The sequence below is a fragment of the Benincasa hispida genome, chromosome 6, assembly GCF_009727055.1.
Source record: "Benincasa hispida cultivar B227 chromosome 6, ASM972705v1, whole genome shotgun sequence".
In the NCBI taxonomy this organism is placed as follows: Eukaryota; Viridiplantae; Streptophyta; class Magnoliopsida; order Cucurbitales; family Cucurbitaceae; genus Benincasa; species Benincasa hispida.
The window spans coordinates 46,911,132-46,929,346 of NC_052354.1; the positions used below are offsets into that span (position 1 = coordinate 46,911,132).

At 27.8% G+C, this 18,215-nt stretch overlaps 1 protein-coding gene across 5 annotated transcripts; it reads right to left on the minus strand.

Moving 5' to 3' along the window:
- Positions 1-5,190: 5,190 nt before the first annotated feature.
- Positions 5,191-10,518, minus strand: LOC120080212 (putative transcription factor bHLH041). Of its 5 annotated transcripts, XR_005482441.1 has the most exons (9): positions 10,382-10,518; positions 10,167-10,298; positions 9,982-10,087; positions 9,860-9,874; positions 9,556-9,609; positions 9,002-9,478; positions 7,352-7,738; positions 5,591-5,674; positions 5,192-5,496 (listed from the first exon to the last, which is right to left on the minus strand). XR_005482441.1 is itself a non-coding variant. In XM_039034792.1 (8 exons), exons 1-8 carry the CDS (start codon positions 10,495-10,497, stop codon positions 5,425-5,427), a joined length of 1,359 nt encoding a protein of 452 aa, XP_038890720.1. In that variant the 5' UTR covers positions 10,498-10,518; the 3' UTR covers positions 5,194-5,424. The 5 variants fall into 5 exon arrangements, 4 of the variants coding, with proteins under 4 accessions (XP_038890721.1, XP_038890720.1, XP_038890718.1 ...); XM_039034792.1 differs by lacking the exon at positions 5,591-5,674 and having other exon boundaries at positions 5,194-5,496; XM_039034793.1 differs by lacking the exons at positions 5,591-5,674; positions 7,352-7,738 and having other exon boundaries at positions 5,191-5,496.
- Positions 10,519-18,215: the final 7,697 nt, after the last annotated feature.

Sequence of the window (18,215 nt, forward strand, 5' to 3'; positions counted from 1 at the left end):
CAAAAACGATCATAACTAGCTGACATATGGATAGTGGCAAATCTAGAATTTCATGTTAGGGACAAAATTTTAGTCCATTAACGTCAAAATTTGTGTCATATGTAGTTCTTAAACTCCTAAAAATATATATTAGATTGTTTATGTCTTGATTAGTGTCTAATTTGTAGTATCATACATTTTATTTTTTAAAAAATAATGTAATTATGGACTACAAAATTGAAATTAAAGTTCAACTATGTACAAAAAATAATTTGTTGCCGTCAATCATTGCAACTACATCAAGATTTTGTATTGCAACATGACTATTTGTAAGTCCATCAACATGTGTTATTAACTATCCTAAATCACACCTTATTAAATTGTTGGGCAATTTTACAGTATATGCATATTAATTTTGAAGAAATTCTGGGTTGTGGAGAGTCATTCTGCTCTAAATTGTCTCTTTGATAATATTACGTACCCACTATAGTTTTAGATTTCAGTCGAAATCTCTAAATTTTGAGATTCCGATGGGAAAAATTTTGATTTCCCCTCGCTTCATATATATATATAGCAATTAGCTATGCTACTCAAGGGAGGTGTAAGGGAAGTTTTTTCTGTTTTACCATACAAAATCTTTAGATTTTCAAGAAACCACATATTTTTATTCAAATATTTTATATTAAATTTTCACATCATTTCACTTCAAACTTAAATTAATGTGAGTTCTTTAATATTCCTCTCATTTTTTCTCAAGCTCTATCTACTTGTAGAGCTTTCTTTCTCTTCTTTCTTTTCCATTCCGTTGTATTATGTTTAATGTTATGGTTTTTCTATTTTATTATGTTATGTTAGTTTAATGATATGATTTTTTCATTTTTGTATCAACTTCATTTTATAATAAACAACTTACAACTATTTTATATGCAAATACTACGTTTCCTTTAATTTTGTAATTTTTTTAAAAAATTTCTACTGTTGCATCAAATATTTACAAAAATATTTTTAATATATATCTAAATATTGTCTTTTCTAGAAATTATTATTAAAAATGGTCAATTATAGGTTAGTTTAGCTACAATCAAAGTTTCATGGACAAATTATAACAATTTTCATCAATTTTCATAAAGTTTTTCGAAATTTTCATCGATATCGATATTTCTGTAAGATCGAGATATCGATATTTCGAACATGACATACAACAAGTTAGTTGGAGTTTTTACCACAATTATTATTATGAGTTCAAACAGTAGAAAATAATATATATTTTAATAAATTGAGCTAGGTTTTAGTTGGCGTTTGCTTGTACTTCTTTGGAAGCTTTATCGAGTTTTCTTCCACTAATATATTGATGTTTATGAATGTGTGAACTTGGAAATTTGTGTCATACAATTAGAATAATTTAATTTCTTAAGTTCCTAATATAATATAGTTTCATTTGTTTTGTCCTCTTGACCCATACGTCCTTTTAGGACATTAATAACGCAAAATTTCTAGGTTTCTAATGTTCTATTATGGTTCATATATTATTTTTTTTTCTTTATAGGATTGTATTATTTTTTCCACACCTATATTAAATATAAAGATTCAAGGTTTGATGGTAGAAGGTGAAAATAATCAAATGTATGCTTCTCTTAGATGTATGTTAGTCAACATTTTAAATTATTTGTTTTAAAATTAGTACTATTTTTATGGATCTCTTTGAATCTTCATTCTTTTCTTTAGAGTTGACAAAAATGGTATCTGACCCACTTTCTGTGTACATAGTTCAAAAGTGTTTATAAAAATCAATTATGAATTCGAATACAAAAGCTTGTGGAAGATCTTAATTGCCTCCTTCCTGGTTGTTTCTAGAGGAGTTGGGTGGGACCCACCAATACATATTCTATTTGAATTAAACAAACATTGGAAAATAATTTAATTTAGAGAACCATTGTTTTGGGACTAATTATTTATTCTCTCATATTTCCATAACCCCTATATATTCTACAATAACCCGATCTTTTGAGTACTCTGATAACGGTCGTTACTCATAATTTTACATTTACATTCAAAACATTTTGACCATTGAAGAAAATAAATTTCATTAAAATAATAAAGACAGTTTTCCAAAATAAATAACAAATAAGTAAAATCTTTGTTTGAGACCCCTAAAATAATGAAAAAAAAATAACTTAAACAAATAAAATTTTGACCAACATCGAGTTTCAAATCAAAACTCTTAAATAGCTTGAAAACGTAAACTGGGCGGAAGCGATTTACATGTCCCATATGGCACGATCACAGGTTCCTCTTGTCACTCGTCGGTCAGTTCCTATCATTACCTGAAAAACATAAATTAAGAAAGGTTGAGTATAAAATACTCAGTAAGTGATCACCGAGATCAGGCTATGCATCCACGAGCAAAGAAAAAATAGCTCGTGGCTCATACAGCTACATCGATTTTTTATGATGAAAGAAAAACCAAAAGACGTACTATCTTGCCTTGATATGCATGTCTAGCGGCCCGTAGGCACATCGTCAAACATGATAATAACATGAACGTGAACCCTTCGACTCACGCATGTCTAGCGGCCCGTAGGCACACCGTCAAACATGATAATAACATGAACGTAAACCGGTCGGGTCACGCATGTCTAGCGGCCCGTAGGCACACCGACATACATGATAATAACATGAACGTAAACTTGTTGGTTCACGCATATCTAGGGGCCCGTAGGCACACCGTCAAACATGAAACTAGACCCGTAGGTCTTCTGAAATAAAACATGTGTCAAGGCGAGACAGTAAACCGCTCTATTGGTCTATTCATGCATCATATACATAATTTAGAAATTCGAACATGCTCATAATACTTATAACTGTCATGCAACAAGTAAAACATAATGACAAAATCATGCTTCAAGAGTCCATTAAGTAACTTTATAGGTCTAGTCTAAGCCGCTAGCACGAAGGCACCAGTAATAGTACCACTTACCTCAACTTGGTAAAATAATGCAAAACAAAATCTTATTAGAACTTCTTTAGCACACTTGAATCAACCTAAAGTTGTGGCTTGGTCCAAGACAAATTTCAAAACTTCATTCAATTAGCCAATCTGATCAAGAATTAAATCCAAAATCAATAACTTAATTTTCCCACTATTACTCTCAATCCAAAAGAATAACCAACCAACAACTTACCTAAAACTTACCGATCTTTACCAATTTTTTGCAAAACGAAAAATGGTCTCTAGCTTGATGGTCAATGTCTCAAAACTTCCAAATCTTGAATCCAAGATTTTTATCAAGATTCCGACAAAAATCGGGCAGTGGCGGGTGATGGCGCGTCGGCTCGTGGCTACCATAGATAGGCAGCGGGTGTTGCTGTCGGACGGCATAAATTGTTTAGGCTCGCGACTAGTAGTGAGGGTCTTGCATGAGGAGGGTTTACGAGAGTGAAAGAAGGGGAATTTCTAGTTTTACAGATTTTATTCAGCAGCGATTACGAACAAACCAGAGCTTCAAACAACGATCCAGCCGTTCAAAATGAAATTCTAAATGTCTCGAATAGACTGACCAAACTTGAGCATGATCCAACAGTTCAAAATCCGGCAAGAAGCTATCGCTGAAAAACCGAATTGCTTTCTCCCAATTTTTGGCCTCTTTTCACTCTCATTTAATTTCGAAAAAAAACTCAATTATTTTATTTTTTTTCAAATTTTGAAAAGATAAATAAAATATTTTATCAAAATCCATCAATTTGATACAAATTAAATCTTTCCAAATATTTAAATACATTAAACCACATGAAATTAATTATCTCTTAAATTTTTTTTAAGTTGGCCCTAAAATCCAAAATCAAAGTGAAACAAAATTCAATATTTTCAAGATAATCAATTTGAATATCTAACCAATTAAATTCAATTTAATCAATAAAAGTTTTTCAATTATTTCAATTTAACCCCAATTTTCTAAATGAAAGGGGAATTTAAACTCAATAATTTTAGATAATCAACTTAAATTTTTTTGAAATTCGGGGTGTTACATATTGTGTTTGAATTAAACGAACATTGAAAAATAATTCACATTATCGTTCTTTAAATGGATAATAAATACAATCTTTCAAAAAGATGGTGTATTCTCTAACTTTCAATTTGATCAATCACTGTACTAAAATTACAAATTTATTACCTTTTAGATACGACTTTTTTTTTTTGGCAAATTTAAACTATAAAATTGTTTTTTATTTTTTTTTATTTTTTTTTATTTTAACCCTCCTTATAATTTGTGGGATTAATTGAAATAATACTTATAGCATAGTTCAGGTGTGATTTGTCTATTTTATAATATTTTAGACTTCAATATTGCAAGTTGCAAAAATTTCAACAACTGGAAAGGCAGTTGATCAAACTGAAAGTTTCAGTTTGAGGGTGATGTGATTATAATTTTTACAGCTTAATGGGTGATTTTAATTATATTTATATTTATTTATTTGCAAATTTTCAAGAATAATTTTATATAATATTTCTTGTTTAAGTAATCATGACCCTAACTGATTGATGGATTTTTTTTTTTAAAAAAAATTATATCCCTGAATTATTTTTAGGGGAAAAAACATAATAACGTTGACCTCAATTATGTCATACCATCAAAAGAATTTATTATTATTATTTTTTATCAGATCAAAACGAACATTTATATCGGCTAAAAACGTATACAATACATCACTAACAATAATATAAATACAAAGCACAAGTAACAGATTGATTTCCATAGAGAAAAATAAATTAAAATATTTATAAATATAATAAAATGTTATTGTTTATAACGGATAGATTGTGACATTTTAATAGATAATGATACTTTGTTATATTTAAAAATATTTTCAATAATTTTATCATTTAAAATAATTTTTAATTAAGAAGCATTTTATATTTGCATACACAATATACATCAATATATTTCTTATATTACTAGATAGGTAGTCACAATATTTTAATTGGGCATTGGAGATTCATGAGTCAAATCTACTTCGGTAATTATATATATGTTAAAAAGGAATAATTTGTCTGAAAAATATAAATATAAAAAATCACAAGCTGAATCGCGGAGTTTGCTCTCTTTGAAAATCAAATATGTTTCGATCAGAACCATATTGGAATCTATTGGAATACTCAAACTCTTCAAGATGTAAATTACTCAAAAAACATAAAATTAGAGAAAAGAATAGAGGGAAGTAAGCAGAAAAGAGTGGATAAAATTATTGTTTACATACACACTCGCCTTGTCATGCGAGGACGGCAATATGCAAACAACTCGATTTTTCATTTATTTAAAGATGAACAATATTAAAGGCTGAAAAAGGATGAAGCAGCATCGAACATGATGAAATGCCGACACATAATATGATATAGGCGTTTACACGTGTACAAATACCATTCGTCTGTTATGGTTTATTTTCCTTTTACGGGGATAGGAAGTTGGAGACAATTCTCCTCACTGCTTCTAGGAAGGCTGACTCGTCCCAATCGCCACCCTAAAAATTGGACAAAGAAAAACAATAATAATCCATCTTTTTAATATTATTATTATTTTAATTTATATATTTCTAAAAGTATTGTATTTCTTACCTTTTTTTAGGGTTCCAGGAAGTAGTTTTAAAGGGCTTTAGTTTAATAACGTTACTTGCTTCGATCGACTTGGAATCCATCAAACTGACGACAATTCAGTGAAAGCCAGTTTTATAATATGTTATTTAACTTTAAATTATTCACATTCCAATTTGTCACATATTTTTAAAAATTATTACAAATTTTAAGAATTATATTCTTGTTAGTTATAAATTTATAACAAATAACTTTACATTACTAACTTGAGCATAAATCTACATTAAAAGTTCGATATTTAAAATTCCTCAACTCCACATTTTATATATTTAGAACTAAAACATATAGATAAAAAGAAAATCAACTTTCTTTTCTTTCTTGATTTCAACAAAAATATATAGCATGCAACCAATATCAAATAAAATATAGGGCAAATATCAATTTGTATCCCTGAACTTTGGGATTGTATCATAACTAAATCAATTTAAACCTTGAACTTTGGAGATTGTCACTTTAAACCCGAAACTAATAATTGTATCAATTTAAACCTTGAACTTTTATAATTATGGTATCAATTGAAACCATTCATTATGTATTATTTGGACACATTTATGAAAGTTCAGAGTTTAAATTGATATATTTATGAAAGTTCAGGGTTTAAATTGATACACTTAGGTTTGGAAAGTTCAAGGTCTAAATTGATACAAATATTAGTTTGAGGTTTAAATTGATATGATACAACCCTAAAGTTTAGAAGTATAAATTGATGTTTTCCCTAAATTATATAACACTATGTATCATACAAGAAAAACACACGGGAAAAGAGAGTGAGAACCACATACAAATCACTGGTTCAAAAAACAAAATATAAACTTATACCCATAAACTTTAGGAGTTATATCAATTTAAACTCCAAACTAATAATTGTATCAATTTAAACATTGAAATTTTGTAATTGTATTAATTTACACCCTCTATTGTTTTTCATTTGGAAAAATTAAACTCTTAAACTTTCGTGCATTTTATAAAATCAATATTTGAAAAAATCTACATACATTTGAAAATTAATGCATGAATGATTTTTAAAAGTAATCATAATGAATGATCTATATTGATTTACTTATGAAAATTTAAGAGTTTAATAGACTTTAAATATAATTTTTATATAATATTGGTCAAATGAAATTTAGAGGAGGGTGTAAGTTGATACAACTATGAAAGTTTAAAGTTAAATTCATACAATTATTAGTTTAAAATTTTAAAAGATACAACGCTAAAGTTTAAGGATATGAACTGATATTTGCCTTTAAAAAAAACATTCTATATTACCATTAATAATTAAAATGATGGAAAATTCTTATAAATAGACAAATTCCAAAAATATTTAGCAAAAAATTTCAAAAGTACCAACACTTTTTATATTTAAAAAACCCTTAAATAATTGACTAAACCCATATGGTACATATATTCGTAATATGATGACACACATATTACCTAGTATCTTTCCCTTAGGATATAATTTATATTTGTATATATTTTGAAGAATAATTTTATATTATGTTTCACTAACTATTTATTTAAATCCAATAATAATGTTTTTTTAATCCCATAATTTTAATGGAAACTATAATAAGTAATTTTTTTTTATTTTAATAAAATAAATACAAAAAAATTACTGTTTCCAAAACTGTATAATGGAAAAAGAAGGGAACAATTTAAAAATATTTGAAACAAATTATAAAAACAAATTAATAGAAAAAAAAAAACCCTGAAAATGAAGCAAACCTGAAGGCTAAATCTGAAGCCGAGGCGGGTGAGAGAAGAAGGATGGGTCTGATGGTTAGCATGAAATGACAAAACTACCCTCACATTGACGATATTCTTCAAGAATTGAAGCACGCAAATTGCAATATCCGCCATTAACGGACCATCGCCTCTAACGGTAATTTCCAAATCTATGATTTCCTCCGTTGACCCCGGCGGCGCGTAAGAAACATTAACGGTGAACCGTTCGTTAAGGGATGAGGTGGCAGTTGTTGATTGGTCGTGTTTTCTGTTATGGAGAGCCTGAGCTTCTAGAAGCATCTGGTTTTTATGGCTAAGTTCTGAAACTTGTGCTTTCAATTTGGTTAAGTATTCTCTTGTTGTTGCCAATACCGATGCTTTATCTTTCTACGTACGTATATTCATTAACCAAATAATAATAATAATAATAAATATGCATGCAAAATAGTATTGATTATAAATACGTAACAAAATACAAGTATATTGTATTTGTATAAATAATTACTTGCCATCGGTTAAGATACCTATATTATAGGTACTCAAACGTAGTTATATAGTTTTTAGGTTAGTTTTATATTAGACGCATTGAGGCAATGATCCAAAACCATCAATCTTATTCTATTAAAGTTTCCAAAATTATTATACCAATTACAGGTTTATTAGTTTTTGAATTTTCAAATTTTTTTAATGGATCATTTAATTTTTTTAAAAAAATTATTTATTTATTTATTTTAATAAATATTGAGATAAACAAGGCTAGTCCCAACTAAATCCGTATGAACTTAGGGCCCTCGTCACATCCCTTTCCCAATAGAGTTTTATTTAGAGCTTTCCAAATTTTCAAAATTTTATGTCTAATAGGTTATTCTTAACCATTAAAATGTTCGTAATAAATATCTGAACTCTCGAATTTTTGTTTAATAAGTTCATGACTTTTCAATTTTATGTCAACTAACATACCGTTGACAAATTTGACATTTTGTTAAAATCTACAAATCTATCTAGTAGACAATTGAAAGTTTGATATCTTATTAGACACAAAATTTAATTTTATGCTTAATAGTTTTCTTATTTATTAATGTTGAGTATGATTACTTAGGTCTCATTAGACACATAATTAAATGTTTGGTCTATTTGATATACTTTTAAGTTAGCTTCAGGGCCGATTAGACATAAAGCAGAAAATTACCATTTGGGTTTTGAATAAATTAAGCTTGTTTTTCTACCACTTCTTTACTATGCTTTCAATCTATTTTTCTAACTAAATACTTGAATTTCATAAAATAAAATAAAATAAAACTAAATTTGAATTCTTACCCTAATTCAGAAATAAAAATGATTTTTGTTTGTTTTTAAAAATTTGACTTTATTTTTCAAAACCATCAATGAAGGATAAATTTAAGAACAAGGCAAAAAGATGTGTTTATAAACACTATCTGTACAAGACCAAAAGTTAGTAGGCTCGAACACTACTTCCACCAATTACTCTCTTCATTGGTAAGAACATTGTTTTTATTATTAGAATTTAACTCAGAATTGAAATGTATTTACATTAAAACATGAAAGAGAAAGTTAAAAAGTAAAAAATAAATAGTGATAAAAATATGGACTAGGTAATTATGAACTTAAGTAATTAATTAATGTACTAACCTTAGTTTGGGGAGGAAGAATGGATCTCAAGGCAAGAAAGCTTTGATTGAGTTTTTCTCTCCTTCTCCTCTCCGCTATCATGTGAAGCAATTGAGCCGATGCTGGAAGCCTTGCCACTATTCTCTCTCCACCCCTCATTATTTTCAACTTTCTATAAAACACTATACATTTTTTCATCAAACTTTCCCTTTTCCGATGATCTTCCGCCACCGCCGCCGCCTTCTTCTTCACATTATAATCCTCAAAAGCACTCCCTCTCAAACCTCCCAACAACGATGAGCACGGCGGTTTTCCAGACGGTGGCGCTGGCGGTTGCGGAAGTAATATCTTAGAAAGATCATCGTACAAAAACAATGAAGGACTCTCCGGGCTAATTTCTTCTATGGATGCAGAGTTTTGAAGAACAATCATTGATGAAACTTCTTCCCAACCGGGAATTAATGGATTTGTTTTTTTCATCTTCTCTACCATATTTACCTGAAAAACTTAATTTCAATTATTTTTTAAAAAATTTTCCTTTAACCCCAATTAGCACAGAAACTTCAGTTTTTTACCTCCGAGAAGCCAAGTTCAACTTCTCCATTGCTGCTCCCCATGAAAACAACACTCTGAGATTAATAATGGAAGTTAGAACTCAGTCAACTATCCAATAAAGAATTGTTAGTTGAAGGCCAGATTTCTCTATAATCTTTAAGCTACGTTTAGATAATATCTCACTTTTTTAGTTTTAAACTGATTTTAGACATTTTAAGAGGAAATGAATCATATAAATACTAGTTAGAGAGATTTAAATGAGAATTTCATATTTTGGCATAAGATATAATTTATACAAGAAATTAGTTAATAATAACAACTTACCTTAATCCCAGCTGCCTGCAATTTAAAAAAAGATATAAAAAATAAAATAGTGGGAAAAAAAGGAAAATAGATAAATTAATTATGATCTCTAGCATATAGAACTAATTAACTTACACACTTACAGCATAAAATTGCCTTTGGATTTGAGAGGAAGAGTGGGTTTGAAGTACAGATTCCTGAACCTCTAAAAAAGAAATGTTGTTCTTGAACGCATAACCAGGAACAAGGCTGTTCAGAATTTAAATTTTTGATTAATTTACCAAACAATAATGATTTTCATTTCCATTTTCAAGAATTTTTTTTTTACCTATTTTCGAGATTAAATATCAATTGGGTATACTCATTGAAAAGCCTTCGTTCGAAACTCCCCAAAGAACTGCTGGGTTGCTTCTTCCGATCATCATCCTCTCCATAAAACCCATCAAGATTCAATAAACAACTAAAAACACAAAATATAAATTAATATTATTCCAAGAAATAATTAGAAAAAATGAAAAATGAAAAAATATATGTAAATAATACTTGGAAGGATGGGGTAAATAAGACCAAAGGGAAATGTAAGTGGAGTGAAAAGATTGCATAATGGATTGCAAAAAGTTGGCTCTAGCAGCCTGAGGGAGAGAAAATACAATTTCCATATACACAGATATTTATTTATTTATTTTATTAACAAATTAAGAGGGAGAAGTAATAGGAGAAATTTAAGGATGAAATGTGAAGTTGACAATAAGCAATCAGACAGAGAAAAAGAGAAAGAGAAAACAAAAAGTAAAAAGCTGGAAAGAGACGAAGCAGCAGCCAGAAAAAATTAAACCCAACTTTCTGTTATATCAATTTACACTCCAAATTAATAATTGTATAATTAAACCTTCAACTATTTAAATTTAAAAACTTCGTAAATATATCAATTTAAACCATTAATTTTGATAAGTGTATTCAAATAAAACATAATTGAGGGTTTTAATTAATACATTTATATAAATTTAGGGTTTAAATTAATATACTTATAAAAATTCAGGATTTAAATTGATACACTTAATAGTTTATGATTTAAATTGATACAACTTTCAAATTTGAGAGGTACGAATTGATATTTGCCCTAATAATTATAATTGAATTCAATTATAAGTGTACTCCATCCATATTCAAAAATTTAAAAATATTAAAAATAAAGTTGAATTTTATATTCAAATTAGACTCTAAACTATTAACTATTTTATTAAACATAAAATGGAAAGTTAGAGTCTTAATTAAAAGAAACCAAATAAATACATAGGAAAGAGTTCTAGAAGTAAACTTGGTAATATAACCATAATTAAATATGCGATCTTCCTCATTTTTACACGTGAATCGTGCAATTATGTCAAAATATAGTCACATTGTTCTAACAACCTCATTAAATAAATTGTGTGGGCAATTCTTTTGTTATTTGTTTTTAGACCAAAAAAAAAAAAAAGCAATTTTAACGATTAAAGCTGTTAAGTTGCATCAATTTTAATATCTAAGCTATCGATTTCATCAAATTATACCATAAATTTAAATGCGTGTTATAATTTTAATTTCATACTTTAAAAAATGTTGAATAAATTCTTCAAATATGGTTGTTCAAGGAGATTTTCTCTTATAGTTCAATGAATTATAAAACATTTATACAACGAAAAATTAGAAATCTCTCTTGGTTTCTTGTTAATATAAAATTTGAATATTTTTCTTATTGATTAGAGGATTAAGTTAAAGAATAATGTAATTTTTTAAAATAATGGCAAAAATAGTATATATAGGAAAGAAATTACAAAACTGAACTTGAAGACAAAAAATGTAACAAAATATGTACCCAGTACACTATTATTGTTGTGGCTTTCATGTCAACATATGATTTGGTCGATGAAGACAAAATTGGTAGACGGGGTCCACGATTTTCATTTTTTGTTTTTTTAATTGTTTTCACAATTTTCCATATTAATAAGTTTTCATATAAAAAAATTTGAGACCAAACTCGTGGACGGGATCCAAGATTTCCATATTTTTATATTTTTAATTTTTTTTTCACAATTTTTCATATTAATAAGTTACCATATAAAAAAATCGAGAAAAAATTGAATTAATTACATGTCACTATTATATTAATTTCTATATTAAATGAAATTTTAATAAAAGGTATATATATTTTTTCAAAAAGAAAATGAAAGGATTTTCTTTTAAAATTCATAAATATTAAAACCAACACTATTTTTGTCATTACTTTCAAATCGATTCTATTTCTGTCCATAAATATTAAAATAATATTATTATTTTTTTTAAAAAAATTATTGATTAGATAAGTAATATAAAAAGGGTAATGAAGGTGATGGAAAGAAAAGTAGTAGTGTAGTGGTGGTGGTAAAAGTCCACATTCGCGAGGTTTTGAAATGTGGGATCCATTCAAATAACCATTCTTCCTTTTCTCCCACTTGCTTCTTTTTTGAGGGTGCTAATTTACTAGTCGGAAATACATGCGTTGCACGTATTTTTAAAAAATGTACATGAATAAATTTAAATATATATATATTTAAATCTAAATCTCAATCTCAATCTCAAGCAAATATTAAAAACACAATTTATATTAAATGATAAGAAAAAAAAATAAACAAACATAACATACTTTAAAAAAGGGAAATTCTTATCAATAGAAAAATCTAAAAAATATTTATACTTTATGGTATAAATATGTATTTTTTTAATTTTTTACTATAAAATGTAAATATTTTTAAATATTTTTTTTTATTTTTAAAAAGACCCCTTAAAATATATATATATATATGATTTGTTTTTTAAAATGGTTCTTTAATTTGAGGTAAAGTAAATATTAGTTAGAGATAAAATGTGATTTTTTATTATAAAAACGTCTTTCAGTTAACATGGAGTAGATATTAGCTAGAGATAAGTTGTGATCTTTTTAAAAGGTATTTTTTTCTTTAAAGAAAGTCAATATTAGTTAGAAATAAAATGTGATATTATTTTTTTAACTCCTTTTATTTAAGGCGAAGTAGATATTATATTAACTAGAGATAAAATGTAATTTTTTTAAAAATATTTTCTCTTTATTTAAGATATTAGTTAGAGATAAAATGTATTTTTTGGAAAAAAAATGATTTATTTAACATGAAATAGATATTAGTTAGAGATCAAATGGGTTTTTTATTCTAATTTCATTTTGATGATTTGATTATCCCTCCTACTTTTAAATTCAAATTAAATTAAAATAATTATTTCTTTTTTCAAAATTTCGTGCTAATAATCTCTTAGTTTTTACTTTTTTTTATTTTTTTATGATTTGATCATATTGTTAATTTCACATTTTGATTTAAACCAATATTTTTTATTAAAAAAATTATTATGATAACTTATTTATTCTCTTGATTTTAAACTTTAATTTAAAGTAAAATATATTATTATTTTCGTTATAATCTTATCTATATTAATTTTTTTAATTGATATGGATGGTGTGATTATCGTTTTAATTTCAAACTTTAATTAAAATAAATTATTGGATTTTTTTTATAAAATTTCATAATGAATCCTTTCTAGTTAAAAAAAAATATATTTGATTATCCTCTTAATTTAGTTTTTTTTTTCAAATTTTAGTTTCAATACAAATATAAAACTTTTCATGCAAACAAAAACTAAAAAATTTAATCTCTTTTGATTTGCAGCGATTTCTTCTTGATTTTAAATTTTATTCCAAATTTTTATGAATTGGTGTGTACTTACGACGAGTTTGAAAAGCGGAAAAAAAAAGAGAACAAAAACATGTAAAAATAGTAAAAATATTATAAATCACTAATAAATTCATTGATGTATATTTACAAAACTCAAATCGTGAAAAAAAAATTACAAAGGCATCAAAACAATCACTCTCTTCTCTATCACTTTGTTGGTCTCTAAATGGCTTCAAAGTTGAAAATTTTCTTGAACCTTAAAAGTAAGGTTTTTTATTCACCTTCTTCAATATCTGAGGATCGGGAATTTACTGTGTTTATAGGAAAAAAAACCTATAGAAGTGAATAAAAAAAGTTACATTAAACCATTCTCTGTGTTTTACAAAATTGAAAAGTGAAAAATTGAGAAAGAGGACATGCATTTTTAAGAGAGAGGTGATGCCTTACAAGAGAAATTCATATATTAATAAAGAAATTATATTTTTAACAAAAGGAAAAGAAACATTGAAAAAGGTGTTGCTATTAATGAAATTTAAAAAATACCTACAACAAAATTTCTAAAAAGAAAAAAAGAAAAAAGAAAAAAAAGAAAGCAAAGATGGTAGAGAGAGTCGGTTCAAAAAAAATTTTTTTAAAAAAAGGAAAAAAATGGAGAGGAGATAGAATGGAATGTTGAAATGAGTTATTTATAGAGAAAATTTAGATCTAAAATCATTATTTTATTTTATTTTATCTTTTCAAAGTTCATTTATTTAATATGAAGCAGAGATTTTTAGCCATAAAATGTGATTTTGTCTTTAAAAAATCAGAAATAATAGATTAGAGGATAACTTGTAATTTTTTTTTTTTTTACATCTTGATTTAACTGTAGATATTAGAGATAAAATGTAATTAAAAAAAGATATTCGTGAATAAGAGACTAGAGGATAAGATATGGTTGTTTTAAATTTCTTTTCTTTTTATTTAATATGCCGTAGATATTAGTGATAAAATGATATTTTTTTTAATGAGTGAAATTATGTGAGATATCCCAATGACCTTCAACTAGAGATGTCCACGGAGCGGAACGGGGATGGAGAAGGCTTCCCCGTCCTCATCCCCGATCCCTATTTCATTCCTCATTTCCGTAGAATTTCTCACGAGCATCGGGGCAGGGATTCCCCGCAGGAATTCGTGGGGAATTTCCCATTTTTTTTTCTTTAATATATTCATGTTTAGCAATTTTATTTATTTTCAACCAAATAAAATTATATATATTACATGAGTTATTTCCAATACATTTTCATTCAAAGAAAATACTACATTCCTAATAAAAATAATACTATTATATGTGTAAAGATATAATTTAATCCTATAATTTCTAAAAGTTAAAATTTAAATTAAATATTACAACATTTATAGTTTAAGATAGAAAGTCCTAAATGTTATAAGAATTTAGAGGTGTATTAAAGAATGAAAAGGTTGAAATGAAAATTTAAAAATAACTAATTTTTTATGCCACAATTTTTGTAAAATGTATATAGATATAATAATAATAATAATAATAATAATAATAATAATAATATTATTATTCTATTATTATTATTATTATTTATCTATTTAATATTATTCATGCAGGGCCGGGGCAGAGACAGGGACGAGGAATATAATCTCCGTCCCCATCACCGTTTAGTCAACGGGGAAAAAATTATCCCCGCTCCCTCCCATTCTCCGTCCAATTGGGGATTTTCTGCCCCATCCGAGGTAGATCCTTATGGTGCTTCGGCTCCGCGAGCCAAATGGACATCTCCACCCTCAACTAAAAGGGGCAAAAGAAAAAATCAAATGTTTTTCTCCATAATCCCTTTTAAATAATATAGATTATAAGTTTACACCACTATTAAATTTATATCCCTAGAAGAAATCCGGGCTTTAATGTCGGTTGGCAACTGACATTAAAGATAGTGTTATTAAAGTCCTTTAATGTCGGTTGCCTTTAATGTCAGTTGCCTTTAATGTCGGTTTTAAACCGACATTAAAAGGCTTTAATAACACCAATAACACAGCCCAACCGACATTAAAGGTCTTTAGTGATTAAAGCCCTTTAATGTCGGTTGCAACTGACAACCGATATTAAAGCCCTTTAAAGTCCGTTTTATCAATTATTGTCCGTTTTTTTTTTTAATTTCGTTGCCAGATCCATTTTTTCGGTCAAAAAGTATAACATGACATATCATCATCGAACATTGTGGCTATGACATATTATTCATGTATGGATTATAAATCTATTGCATTTAATCCGCAAATTCTGGTATAAAATTATAATTTAAAAAGGGTACAATAATTCAGGCATTGAAAACACAAATTACAAGTAATACAAACATTATGATTTTACAAACATTATGAGTTTACTGTCCTTCTCCACTTGGTAAGTATGAATCCCTTTATAATTCTTCTTGAATAGACCCCCTAGCTTCAGCAGTGTTTGGTTATAGGCATTTTTGTCTGACCACTGCTGTTCAAAGGATCACAAACAATAAAGGTTTAAGACAAAGGATTGAAAGTGAAAATGTGATCAAAATTCATATTCAACTAATCGTATTTATTGGGAATGTGCATAAATGGTACATTCAAGGCAAAATTCGTTCAAGGAAAAATTCTTGTAGTGAATGTGTTGGGTCTAGAGTTCCCCAAGAAAAAGCATAAAGAGGTTGTGATACTAAATCTTTATTCCTTTGTTGCTCCTGCAAAACAAGAAAACTCAATAGTTGAATAAATTAGAGAATCTTCTTTTTCAAGATCTTGAAGAAGAGAAGCTTGGTTACCTAGATATGAGATACGAAGACGATGGAAAATTTTCGGCAGCATAAGGAAATTTAGCAAATTCATAACTATCAAAATTTCCAAAAAATAAATATCAAGAACACATATATCAATAAGCAAATTTAGCTCACAATGTACTTCAAATCTCAAAAGTTGTCACAAAAACTACCATAGTGCGATGAATAACCACAAACTACCATAGTGCAATCCACAAACCCAAGCACCTTGAATCAAATCTAAACTACAAATAAATAGTACCCATGAGTCATAAACGGTGTTACATTCTAATCCAATATGGTCCAAAGAGAAATAAGCACACTATAACTTCTCAAACAAGAATTTCCATATCATTAGAGTCACTTGAAAACACTTAGAAACTGTTCTTAAAACTGCAAGCATTCAAAAATGCACTTACCAAGAACAACTTTTACGTGAATCCCTTACTGTTGCAATAAACCCATCTCCTCCCCACCCCTTCCAAACACCTAAAAAACACACAAACAACACCATTAAATTTTTTACGTGAATCCCTTGCTGTTGCAATGAAGAATCCAATAAGAATAGGGCCAACAGGGTAGTCCTTTCCCTTCTTTGTAGCAGTCTCATGCACAACCCCTCTTCAAAATATTCTTCTTGAACCTTTCCACCTTCATGTGCCCTTGCTCTTGTTTACTACCTTGCTACGCTTCAGAGACCATGCAAGGTACTGCAAATGAAACTATATTAAGAACTTTGTAATTGTGAATGTCAAAATGAAAAAATGGTGATTACAAATAAATGCAGAAGTAAGAACTGAAAATGCATTGTAGGATTGTACTTACAGTATCTCGTTCATGAATGAGATGTTGAAGGAGGGACGGATAAGAAAAACTAAGCTTCTCATAAAGCTGCAAAGAACTACCATTTCCACCAGATTCCTAAAGCAACACATCCATTGTGAAAGAATGATTTTTTCAACAATAGGAAGTATATGATGCATGTACTGATTCGTACTTCAACAAAAATTGATATGCTTAATTATGATCTTCAGATGTTAATAAGCAATGTCGTGCTTAATTGTACTTGGAGAATCTTTATTTGTAGAAGGTGATGAAGACATTGTTTTCTAGAACTTAGTAAATTATACAAAATAAAATAAAGATTTAATATAAGAACCCTAATTTTTATCCTTTACATTCAATTGAATTTATACTAATTTAGTTATTAACTTTTAACAAATGCCAATGTAACAAACTTAGAAATAGAATAATTTCAATAATAAAAAAAAGAGTTTATATATAAAATTAATCTTGATTATGGACAAAATAGACTATTATAAAATATAAGCTCTAATGTAGAGTTTCTTTGAAATCCTATCCCACCAATAGTTTACTATTTGACAAAGGAACACCTATAAAAAGATAACAAATGCAACAATGTCAAAATAAAATAAATAAAGATCTGTAACTTACAATGATCGACGATAGTTAGGTGTACTCGATGGCTGCAGCTTGTTCGACGAATAACATGAAAAAGATCTGTAACCCAGTTTTTTAAATTAAAAAAGCAAAAAATAAAAAAAATAAAAAAAAATCTAAGACTAAACTTATGTTTCAACCGGCAGCAGTTGACGACCTCAGTGGTAGCGGTGGCGGACGACACGACCGATAGTTTACTATTTGACAAAGGAACACCTATAAAAAAATAACAAATGCAACAATGTCAAAATAAATAAATAAAGTTCTGTAACTTACAATGATCGACGACAATAAGGTGTACCGATGGTTGTAGCTTGTTCAACGAATGACATGAAAAAGATTTGTAACCCAGTCTTTTAAATTAAAAAAGGAAAAAAAAAAAAAAAGAAATCTAAGACT